This window comes from Hemicordylus capensis, chromosome 14 (assembly GCF_027244095.1).
Source record: "Hemicordylus capensis ecotype Gifberg chromosome 14, rHemCap1.1.pri, whole genome shotgun sequence".
NCBI classification, from domain to species: Eukaryota; Metazoa; Chordata; class Lepidosauria; order Squamata; family Cordylidae; genus Hemicordylus; species Hemicordylus capensis.
Window position 1 is genome coordinate 5,085,964 of NC_069670.1, and position 12,028 is coordinate 5,097,991.

Here is a 12,028-nt window from a genome sequence, read left to right on the forward strand (position 1 = left end):
TCCCTCTCTGCCGACCTGCACTGCAACTGGACCGCCATGGGACCTCCCAGGGTGCTCAGGTGTGGGGGCACCGTTGTGGCCTCCCTGGTTCTTATCGTCCTCCTGGAGGGGAGCTTCTTAGAAGAGACGTTTCCTCTCTGATCTCGGAGCAGAAGGGAGGCTAGGAGTGACACCTCTCGGTCAAGCCAAGCGACGGAGTTATCCCAAAAGGAACCCGGAGGCAGTCATGCAGCTTGGCTTCTTCCAGCTCCTTGGCTCTCCTTCCAACCTGTGGATCAAGGACAAGGTAGGTACATCATCATCTTGTGAAGTCTTGGCCACACACGCACTTTTCCTGGCATTAGAAGAAATGGGGGTTCTCTCTCTTTCCCTCGGTCCGGTCCGTCTTCGAGCCTTGGAGGTTGGCAGGGCATCTCAGAGGTGGGTCCCCAGATGTGGCTGGACCACAAATCCCATCACCCCCTGCTACGACGCCCAAGGGCCAGCATGAGTGCAGTGCGAGTGTGTTCATTGTCTGGTCAGCTCAGGAGGTTCCTCCGTTCCCCTTCTTGACCCAAATGTCCCAGCAGCTGCCTCGGGAAAGGTCGGACCCGCGGACCTGACCTCCCTCCTGGACCTCCCTCTCCCCTGGAGGCCGGACTGCGGAGGAGGAGGCGGGGGGGGCAGCCCCCTTGCGACCCCTTTCATCGGAGAATTCGCAGCCCCTGGGAAGGGAAGGAGACGGATTTCCTCCCTTTCCCCAGCTTCTCTCCCGGTCCTCAGAATCAGACTGGGGGAGCCAGAGAGCTTTGCTGCAAGGGACGGAAAAGGCGCTGCCCAGCCCGAAATCATGCATTTTGCTGTATGCATCACACACACCCTTCCCCATAGATTACTCTCCCCACACCCTGCTTGTCCCTCCCCACCTCCTTCCTTGTCTGCCTGCAGGGCGCGGAGGACGCCATCCTGCTACACTCCCTGCTTGCGCCCCCCGGATCCTAACAGCCCCCAAGTGGAAGATCTCCCCCCCCTCCCACGGGGCCAGAGAGGAGGCCAGGCTTTGCGGGGGGGGGGAGGATGTTCCTGGAGTGGGCGGGGCCTTGATGGCTCACCCAATGAGAGAGAGGAGCTGGGATGCGGTTGGAGCAGGAACGGTGGGGGTAGTTGGAGGCTGTTTGAGAGAAGGAGGGGAGGGGGGGGGGTCCAATCCTGCGCACTGCGAGGTGGAGCTGAGAGGAGGAAGAGGAAGGGGAGGGGCAGGGAAGAGTGCGAGGGGCAGAGAGCAGAGCAGGCGGCTGCATCAGCAGCAGAAGCCAGCCTGCGCGAATAAAAAGCCGGACCTGCCTGGATCCTCTTCCGAGGCTGCCTTGATCCGGAGTGACGGTGCCAGAGGACCGCGCTGCTGCTGCTGCTGCTGCTGCAGGAAAGATTGCGCGTGTTTCTCCGCAGAGGCGGATCAGGCGCCCGCACCGAGAGATTCGTGCCTGCTTGCAGGGCTACCTGAAAAGGCAGGTGAGCAGCCAGACGCAGGCGCAGCATCCTGGGGAAGGGCGGGGGCGGGTTGGATCTCCCTCCCCGTCGCGCTGCCCTCTCTCTTCTGCCGTGGGAAAGGTCCCCGCAGGAGGGTTGCGAGGAGTGCAGCCAGCGGGGGGGGGGAGGGGTTGGCCTGAGCTCTGCCCCCCAGATGGTCTCCAGGGCTCTCCGCGATCTGCAAGTCCTGAGCAGGAAATCCGACTAGCCATTGATAGTCAACACACACACACACACACACACACCCTTTCATTCTCCTCCGATTTGCTACCAGCCCTCCACTTTCTCCTTTGTGCTATTTGGCTTCCCTCCAGCTCAGGGAAGCAATGGTTTTTACAAGGGGGAGGGAGGTGCATGATCATAAGTAGTAATTTTGTATAGCTCCTTTCGAGTGGGGAAAAAGGAAAAAAAAAGACATCGGGTATTTGTAGCCAGCAGTGTTCCCAAGCAGAGCAAGCATTTGACTTGGCTTCTCCAGGGAAGGGCAGTTTTGAGTCCCCAAATCCTCCCGATGGACCTCAAATCCTCCCGATGGACCTCAAAGTCTCTGCAAGCTACTGGGGAGCAGCACTGCACACTCCAGTTTCCAGTTTCTCATTGTGCATTACAGCTTAGCCCAATGTATGTCTGGGGTTAAAAAATTTCAATTTATTGCCTCGCTGTTTTCGGGTAACTGTGAACTCTTGGTCAAGCCTGCTCTCTGAGAAAGGTCATGGAAGTTTTCCGCAACTGGCTTTTAGTTCGCATCTCCTCTGGGATGGAGCAGCTGCATTAACATGTTGAAGAGCAGAAGGTTCCCAGTTCCCTCCCTGGCAGCATCTCCAAGATCGGGTGGAGAGAGATTCCTGCCTGCAGCCTTGGAGAAGCCGCTGCCAGTCTAGGTAGACAATCCTGAGCTAGATGGACCAAGGGTCTGACTCAGTATATGGCAGCTTCCTATGTTCCTATTTCCATAGCAGGACAACTTCCCACATCCCCGCCCTCCCCGTGCATTCCTCTGCAGTCAAGTTCAGGGAAGCAGCTCTTGCTGCCCGCTGCTGCCTCTGCCACCACAAGGGGAGGCCTGCTCCACTTACCAGTGTGGTGCTGTAGTGGTTAGAGTGCTGGACTAGGACCGGGGAGACCCAAGTTCAAATCCTCATTCAGCCATAATACTAGCTGGATGACTCTGGGCCAGCTCACTTCTCTCTCAGCCTAACCTACTTCACAGGGTTGTTGTGAAAGAGAAACTCAAGTATGTAGTACACCGCTCTGGGCTCCTGGGAGGAAGAGCGGGATATAAAAATGTAAATAATAATAATAATAATAATAATAATAATAATACCCACCCCACCCCACAAATGGCGGTAAAGATTGTATTTGGGTGGGGGGCAACAGCGGGGCTCTGGGGAGGCCCCCTAGTACACTTGGAGGCCCCCCCCAACACAGGAGGCCATGGACCTGAGCCCTAAGGTCCGTGGCTAAGAGCCACATTTTGTGTTACTGTTTTTATTTCTGTCTTTATGCTACCGTTCTACCTGTTTTGTGCTTTGTATTTTAATCTGTGCTGATCTTAAATATTATTTTAAGTTTTGTACACCACCTAGAGACGTACATATCAGGCAGTATAAAAATATGATAAATAAATCAGAGTGCCTCTGCGTATAAAGGACCTTCCTCTCTTACGGCTCCTTTTCCATCCCAGGCTCTGACCAGTTTTCTCTCTTCTTTCCAGCAGGTGAGAGTTGGGAGAGGAACAATGAGGGGAAACCCAGCAGAGGGTTTATGGGTCGTGCCGGATGGAATAAAAGGGAGCAAAGAAACACTGGAGCAAAAGAAAAGAAGAGAAGTCCAAAAAGAATAATGCAGAAAGTAAAAGAAAGGAGTCTGTGCCTTCCACTTCGCAATAGATTCAGTTCTGAACTAAGCTTTCAACCTCAGTGGGAAATGCACGCAGGTGATAAATCATATTAATGTTTGGACTGGGGGAAAGGCTTCAACATGAGTGGAAAGCTTACTTTACACAGTAGAACCCACACTGGGGAGAAACCACATAAATGCTTGGAATGTGGGAAATGCTTCAGCACGAGTGGATCTCTTTCTATTCATCAAAGAATCCACACTGGGGAGAAACCATATAAATGCTTGGAGTGTGGAAAGAGCTTCAGGCAGAGTGGAGATCTTGCTGTACACCATAGAACCCACACTGGAGAGAAATCACACAAATGTTTGGAGTGCGGAAAGAGCTTCAGCAGGAGTGGGCATCTTACTTTACACCACAGAACCCACACTGGGGAGAAACCACATAAATGTCTGGAATGCGGAAAGAGCTTCAGCACAAGTGGAAATCTTACTAGACACCATAGAACCCACACTGGGGAGAAACCACATAAATGCTTGGAGTGTGGAAAGAGCTTCAGGCAGAGTGGAGCACTTACTTTACACCATAGAACCCACACTGGGGAGAAACCAAATAAATGCTTGGAGTGTGGAAAGAGCTTCAGGCAGAGTGGAGCACTTACTTTACACCATAGAATGCACACTGGCGAGAAACCACATCAGTGTTTGGAGTGTGGAAAAAGTTTCAGCATGAGTGGAGCTCTTAATATACATCACAGGACCCACACTGGGGAGAAACCACATAAATGCTTGGAGTGTGGAAAGAGCTTCAGTACAAATGGAAATCTTACTATACACCATAGAATCCACACTGGGGAGAAACCACATAAATGCTTCGAGTGTGGAAAGAGCTTCAGCACAAGTGTCTATCTTACTTTACACCATAGAACCCACACTGGGGAGAAACCACATAAATGCTTGGAGTGTGGAAAGAGCTTCAGCACAAATAGAAATCTTACTATACACCACAGAACCCACACTGGGGAGAAACCACATAAATGTGTCGAGTGTGGAAAGAGCTTCAGGAACAGGGGAGCTCTTACTGTGCACCATAGAACCCACACAAGGGAGAAACCACATAAATGCTTGGAATGTGGAAAGAGGTTCAGCACAAGTGGAAATCTTAATAAACACCATAGAACCCACACTGGGGTGAAACCACCTAAATGCTTGGAGTGTGGAAAAGGCTTCAGCCAGAGTGGAAACCTTGCTTTACACCATAGAACCCACACTCGAAGGAGGAAGGCACACCTTACTGCACATGCACAAATTCAATCAGGGTAGAAATCTTACATATGAAACTGCAGACAAGCCCAAGAACCTACCTCATTTTGTGAAAGAGAAACCCTATGAGATTCCTGCTTCTGATTTGTCTTGCTTCTCTCTCAGGGAATTCATAGATGTGTTTTGTATCTGTGTTGTGAATAAATGTGCATTATTCATTCAAGCTGATTAATGAATATTAATTTTTCACAGCATATGCCTTCTTGCCTCTGAATACATTTATCTGTCGGTCTCTGGAATGTGGACTCTAGGTGAAACTCAGACTGAACAAAGGAATGTAATCGCCATTTTCATTTTTTGAAAAAGCCACCAGAGGTAAAGTGGCCTTTAGTTTTCTTGAGGCCAAAGTGCTAGCTCAGAAACTGTATGGAGCTCATTTTGGGCTGTATTCAATCTTTTCCCCTCAGGAGATTATGCAATCCAAAATTTGGCTTTCTATATTTACCTTTTAGTTAAAACATAACCTTCTCCCATGTGGTTTAACCATTTTGGTCTTAGTGGATATTTTTAGATCCACCTGCTGTACAAAATTGGAATCTTAACTTTGTGTTTTTCTTCTAAGTTTTTATTATCTTGGGGTTTGATAGTCACAGGAAGGCTCTTAAGCAGAGGATTTGCCATTTGGATCATCAAAAGGATATTAGTTGGGTCCCAAATATCCTTATCCTAGAAATCATTAAGTCAGCTTAAACCAGCAAGTGATCACTTAGAATTGACAGTCCCCATCCATTGCAGGGCTTTCCCCTTCGCTCGCTGGAATGCTCTCCCTTCGGTGGTGTCTGGGAAGTTTCGGAATGTTCCGTATGATGCAAGGGTTTTTCCTTGTAATTCTGGTGCAGTTGAGTCCCTTGAACATGTCCTCCTTAATTGCATATTTTATCAGTCAATAAGAAATGTTTTTATAACTCTGCTTTTCGTGCCTTTCCCTGGGCATTCATAGGTATCTTATGCCACCTAGTTACTTAGGGGAGCGAATGCTGAGACAAAATTTAGTGGCTAAATTTTGTGAGGCTGCTAGAGATGTGCAAGACGGCCATGAGACCGTTTTGGTTCAAGACCGGACCGGATTCGAACTAAACTGGCCTGGTCTGGGCTCGGCTGAAACCAATCCGGTCCGGCCATCGAAGTGGTCTGAACCAACTTTCGGGCTGGCTTGAGGGTATACTTGTAAAGGGGGATCTGGGGAGGATTCCCCTGTAAAAGTAAAGTGCATCCCCTAGAGTAAATGCGGGGGAAGGAGAAAGGGTAGTTTTAACCTTTAAAATTCAGGTGCTGTGATGGTGGATTCCCTTCTGTGAATTATGCGCCTGCATAGAGGCCATTTGCATCACCAGCACCTGCTGCCATCCTGGGCACCTCCGACATCTGAATTTTAAAGGAAAACACTATCTTTTATTCCACCCCCCACCCCCACCCTCGTATTTACTCTTTGGAATGCCCCTTAATTGTAAAGGGGGATCCCTACCAGATTCCCCTTTACAGGTTGTATAGGAATGAGGCCTAAATCTCTTTTTTTTTGTAAATAAGACTTCGTATTGTATATTTCTTTACTGTTCACTGGATTAATAAAGAATCAGCTGGAGTCAAAATTCCCTGCTCTGAAGTTTCATTATTGAGGGTGATGAAATGTTCTGGTTTGATTTTGGAGGGAAGAAGAAATTGGCTTTTATTGGAACGTAGGAACATAGAAAGCTGCCATATACCAAGTCAGACCATCGGTCGATCTCACTCAGTATCGTCTACCCAGACTGGCAGCGGCTTCTCCAAGGTTGCAGGCAGGAATTTCTCTCAGCCCTATCTTGGAGATGCTGCCAGGGAGGGAACTTGGAACTTACTGCTCTTCCCAGAGTGGCTCCATCCCTTCAGGGGAATATCTTATAGTGTTCACACATCAGGTCTCCCATTCAGATGCAACCAGGGCAGACCCAGCTTAGCTAAGGGGACAAGTCATGCTTACTAACACAAGACCAGCTCTCCTCTCCTGGTCATGGTCATGGTTTGAAAGATAGAGGGAATTTGAGTTATGCTGATGGGGTATTTTGAAAAATCTAGGTGGGAAATTTGTGTCTATATAGGAGGCTCCAGCAGAGGAGAGTTTAGCTGAAGAGATCTGTTGAGGAGCAGGTGAACAGCCTTTGTTCAGTAGAAATACTGGTTGGAGTAGGAGTGGTTGGGAAAGGAGTTCAAGGGGAAGAACTGAAGTCTTGCTGGCACAATCTGAGAGAGGATCAGAACTGGGGCTAAAAAGAGCTAAGAAATCACTGGCAGAGAGTGGTAACTCTCTGGAAACTAAAACTATGTTCACCAGCAAAAAGAACTCGTCAGGGCTGAACCTCGGAACTGTGAAGAAGAACGGGACCTTTGGCTGAAAAGCCGGGTTGCAGAAAAGCGGAACTGATTACAAAGTTAAGGCAAAGTGAGAGTCAGGCCAGTGGAATGAGTTTTGACCACATTTTGTTTATGGATTATGCTCTGTTGGTTGTTGGCTGGTGTTTGGTTTGGTTCTGGGTTTTTGTACTAAACTTTTAGAAAGTTTAGAAATCGAATAAATAAAAATAATAAATAAATAAAAAGAACAATTGATTTAAAAGGAACGAATTGCAAAGTAAAATTGCTTTGTTCATCTTTAAAGAAAAATTGTAGTTTCTGGAATGGGCTTCAGTCATCAGCCAGACAAAAATGCAATACAATAGATCAATAGTAAGCTCCAGCTATCATGATCCTGCCAGTACTTGCTTAAAAAGCACCGTTGACAATATCATATGTAGCACAATCGACACTCATGATTTTAACCAATTGCTTCCTTACACAACTTGCAAGGTAGCAAAATTTTGCCACCTTGGTGGAAACATTAATATCACTGTCAGACAAAAGGAGAGGCACATAAAAAGCTGATGGCCTACCCAGGAATCTGGACAACAGAGGTGACAAAAGTGCTAGCCAAATATCTCTATAAAACCCAACCGTGAAGCAACTTATGATCAATCGTCATAACCGCTCGTGATGTCACAGGCATAACCGTGGAGAAAAAGGAATACTGAGATAGCGACCCCTAAGAGAGCAGAGGGCAGCGCATCCAAGCATGACAAGGCAAATGCCTGTCTCGATTCGGCCAGAACAAGCTCATGTAAATATTTAACGGGTCTATGAAGGTGAGTTGCATTACCTAAGAAAGCTCTGTGGAATGGTCAACACACATTATTAGCAATTCTGCCTGGCACTGCTGTCCCCATAGAAGGTTCTTCTCATGTTGTGAAAGGGTATCCATAGGAACATAGGAAGCTGCCATATACTGAGTCAGACCATTGGTCTATCTAGCTCAGTATTGTCTCTACACAGACTGGCAGCGGCTTCTCCAAGGTAACAGGCAGGAGTCGCTCCCAGCCCTATCTGGAGATGCCAGAGAGGGAACCTGGAACCTTCCCAGAGTGGCTTCATCCCATAAGGGGAATATCTTCCAGGGCTCCAATGTAGCCTCCCATTCAAATGCAAACCAGGGCTGACCCTGCTTAGCAAAGGGGAGAATTCATGCTTGCTACCAAGGGACCAGCTTTCTTCCATGTGCGTTGATTTAGGATCAATACATCTGTGTTGATTTAGGAACATAGGAAACTGCCATATTCTGCGTCAGACCATTTGGTCCATCTAGCTCAGTGTCTACACTGACTGGCAGTGGCTTCTTCAAGGATGTGAGCAGGAGTCTCTCTCAGCCCTATCTTGGAGATGTTGCCCGTGAGGGAACTTGGAATGTTCTCCTCTTCCCAGAGCAGCTCCATTCCTTGAGGGGAATAGCTTACAGCGCTCACACTTCTAGTCTCCCATTCCAGGGTGGACCAGGGTGGACCCTGCTTAACTAAGGGGACAAGTCATGCTTGCCACAAGACCAGCTCTCTTCTCTCATAAACCATGGTTATGGCATCATCCATGTTCAGATGTAACGCCGCCACTGCCCAACTTCATGTTGGGGTGGCAAAACGTACCACAAATTGAATGTTCAAACTGGAGTTTGGCAACGTAAACCAGAAGATGCCCATTTGCAGCTCAGAGAGGCAGATTTGCCTTGGGCAATGTCCCCTCCTCAAGATAGCAGCTAACAGAAGATGGGATTAAGATCTCCCTGGACTGCCTGAATAATTAAAAAGACATTATCCAGAAGGTCACAGCAAGTTGTCACCTTTGGGGACCCAGGACAGATGATGGGAGATCAAAGGAAGATACTATAAAGAATAGCTTACTGGACAGAGAAGTGGCAGTCTCTTGCCTACAAGCAGTCTTGTGCCTACAAGCAAGATCTGCTCACGAGCAATCCAAGGGTTTGCTGCCCAAGCCGCGGGGCTAGAGGCAGGAACTCTGTCCATGGGAGAAGGGCCTGTCTGTGACTTCTGCTGCGCAGTGAGAAGTCAAGACTTCCCCAGCCATGGTACCTTCACTCTCTCCCTCGCTCTGAGCAAACTGCATGCTTGATCTAAAAGCTCCTGTCTCCAGCCCAAAGCTCCTCTCCTTCAGCTGAAAGATCCACCGCTCTCAAGCCTCTGATCTGGGTAATATGCTGCCTTCACAAGCCTTGGATCCCTCTTCCCTCCTTCCTACTAATCACTGCTACCCTCTTCCTAAGCCTCCCCTTCCTCCTTCTTCTTTTTCTGCTTCTCTCAAAATGTTTTATCTAGGATTTGTTAGATAGCTGTATTTACTGATTGCACACACATATGTTAGTTAGGCACATTACACTACACTTTGAATCGGAAACATGTTTTTAATGTGGATTATTTGATCCTGATGGCAAACTTTTTATAATAAAGCCCATTGAACTTTCTGAGTGTGTCTCTCTCGATCTCTGTTTGCGTGCCCAGATCCTACATGGTCACCATCTCCAAAAACCAATTCAGTTTGTGTATGATGTGACTTTGCCTCTTTCCCTCTGAGCATGTACAGAGTGCGAAACCAGGTATAGTTCACAACAAGACCTGCCAGCCCCCTATCGAGGAAGGACAGCCACGGCCCCCAGTTCATAGCCTCACTTCCCGGTCCTGGCCTCCAGGCTCCCACTGTAGTGAGAGGAGAAGGCTCTCCCCCATACGTAGGGGAGGGCCCATCGTCAGTGGCCCAGCCACCGCTTTCCTTGCAGAGGGTCCCCGCTTGAATCTCCATCCTTAGCTTCTCTCCAAGGGTCTCAACTAGCTAGGAAAGGCCTCTGCCTGAGAGCGGCTGCCAGTCAGAGCAGGGCAAATGGAGGCACAGCCTCGGGTATGGGATGGCCGCTGCATTGTGTAGGCACGGCTGAGGGAGCCGAGCCATTTCTCGTGGCCAGAGGAAGATTGGGAAGATTGGTAGTAAGTATGCTGGTAACCTCCGGGCTTGACTACTGTAATGCACTCTACTTGGGACTGCCTTTATATGCAGTCTGGAATCTACAACTGATACAGAAGGTGGCAACCAGATTGATCTCTGACTCAACCCAAAGGGACCATATAACACTATTTTGCAAAAGAATTGCACTGGCTGCCGATATGTTTCTGAACGAAATATGAAGTGCTGGTTATTACATATAAGGCTCTCAACGGCCTTGGTCCAGGGTATTTAAGAAAATAATGCCTTCCTTGTCATGGACCCTGTCGCCTAAGATCACCTGGAGAGGTCTGATTACAGTTGCCACCGGCTCATATGATGGTTACCCCGGACCAGACCTTCTCTCTGGCTGCCTGGAATACGCTCCCTGTTGAAATAAGAGCATCTCCTTCTTGGTTCACTTTGAGGAAGACCCTGCAGCAACTTTGAACGGAACGGGGGACATCATTCCCAGTGTGGCCAGGGACGAGCTGCACAGAAGCAGGCAAAGGGTCCCCGCTTCAATCTCCATCCTCCATCCATACGGGGGAGGGAGGGATGATGGGAGTTGTCATCCCAAAACAGAACATAACTCCAAACTGTATCATCCCAAATTTAAGAAAGCCCCCCATCTTCTGCATATACATCTCCCATCTCCAATTCCAGAGGAAAGACCAGCTTGGGTGAAGATTACGGGGTATTATTTGGTCTGCAGTGTGGGTGTGATAACGAAACGTTTAATCCAGGCCTACAAATTAAGAGTATGAAAGTTTGGTTCAGGCTTCTCAACAGAATGTAAGGCCAGTGGGCCAGAATGAATACTTTAAGAATGTGAGGCCCTCAGCCAAGAAGTAGCAAATACCAGAGCTTGACAAGAAATACTGTATGTAGCCAAGGTTATGAGACAAATTCCCCCACTCAGCAGAAAAAGAAACATAGCTGGGACCAGAAGATACCGATAAGGAGGAGGGCGGGCGGATAGGCCAAACAGTAGCTCATGTCCAAGGCTAATTGGCACCTCATGAAAACCTCTGTTTATTCACAAAGACATGTATTGTAAGATTTACTGATTTGCTTGCTGTTTTTAACCTATATATGCTAGCCGCTTAGCCTTTGGGGCCCAGTGCTTGTCAGACTCTTTTTTTTTTTTTTTACTTGTCCTGTGCCATTATGATCACGAATAAAAAAGGGTATCTGAGCACACATCCCTCATTGCATTTGACTCAATTCTGTCCGGCAACGGGTTCAATCACGGGAACCTGGTCCAACCCTCTTTAACTCAGTAAGACGCCCCATTCTCTGTCAAATCTTGATGGAAGGATGAAAGCAAGGGCCTGAATTAAACCGGAGGGCAAGGTTCCAGAGGATTTTCTCACAACCGGTGTTTTTATTTCCCTGTTCCATGTGGCCAGGCTACGTTTCTGGGCCATGGTTGGAGGGGTGAGGATGGCTCTGTGACTTCCAGGTCAACTGCTAGTCTTGGGGGAAGGCCATGCGGTAGCCTCAGTGGCTACCCAGAGCTGGCGTTCACCTATTGTCGGATGCCACCGTCAGAACATTAAAGGCCTCCATGGAATGCTGTGCTTCATTTTAACCTGGATTAAGACCGCCTGGCCTGAGAGAGACCCATTCTCTGCAAGAACCCCACCTCTCACTAAAATCATCAGGAGAGGTCCTTCTTCAGGGCCCCCCCAGTTTGTCTAGTGGCAACTTGGGGTTGGGCCTTCTCAGTAGCCGTCCCTAGATTGTGGAACCTGCTCCACCCCCAGCACAGGACCTCCAGTGACTTTTGCTGGTGTCTGTCTTACGTTTCTTTTTAGAGTGTGAGCCCTTTGGGGACAGGGATCCTTCTTATTTATTTGTTATTTTTCTGTGTAAACCGCCCTGAGCCATTTTTGGAAGGACGGTATAGAAATTGAATAAATAAATAAATGGAGTAAAATAAATAAATGAAATAATACATTTGGTTGTCCTTATGATTCCTGTTAATTTCTTCTTTAAAGATAAACTTAAATTCCACATATTTTGGAAT

The 12,028-nt window shown here is 48.2% G+C and overlaps 1 protein-coding gene across 2 annotated transcripts; it reads left to right on the forward strand.

The window, feature by feature from the left end:
- The first annotated feature begins 1,229 nt into the window (after positions 1-1,229).
- Positions 1,230-4,735, forward strand: LOC128336991 (zinc finger protein 761-like). 2 transcript variants are annotated; one of them, XM_053277388.1, is made up of 2 exons: positions 1,230-1,491; positions 3,224-4,735. In XM_053277388.1, the coding sequence occupies exon 2, from the start codon at positions 3,490-3,492 to the stop codon at positions 4,669-4,671; it is 1,182 nt and encodes a 393-aa protein (XP_053133363.1). In that variant the 5' UTR covers positions 1,230-1,491; positions 3,224-3,489; the 3' UTR covers positions 4,672-4,735. The 2 variants fall into 2 exon arrangements, with proteins under 2 accessions (XP_053133363.1, XP_053133364.1); XM_053277389.1 differs by having other exon boundaries at positions 3,227-4,735.
- Positions 4,736-12,028: the final 7,293 nt, after the last annotated feature.

What these genes read in the sequence shown, in the direction of transcription:
- LOC128336991 (XM_053277388.1), top strand. Translation starts at nt 3,490, where the DNA reads ATGAGTGGAAAGCTTACTTTACACAGTAGAACCCACACTGGGGAGAAA.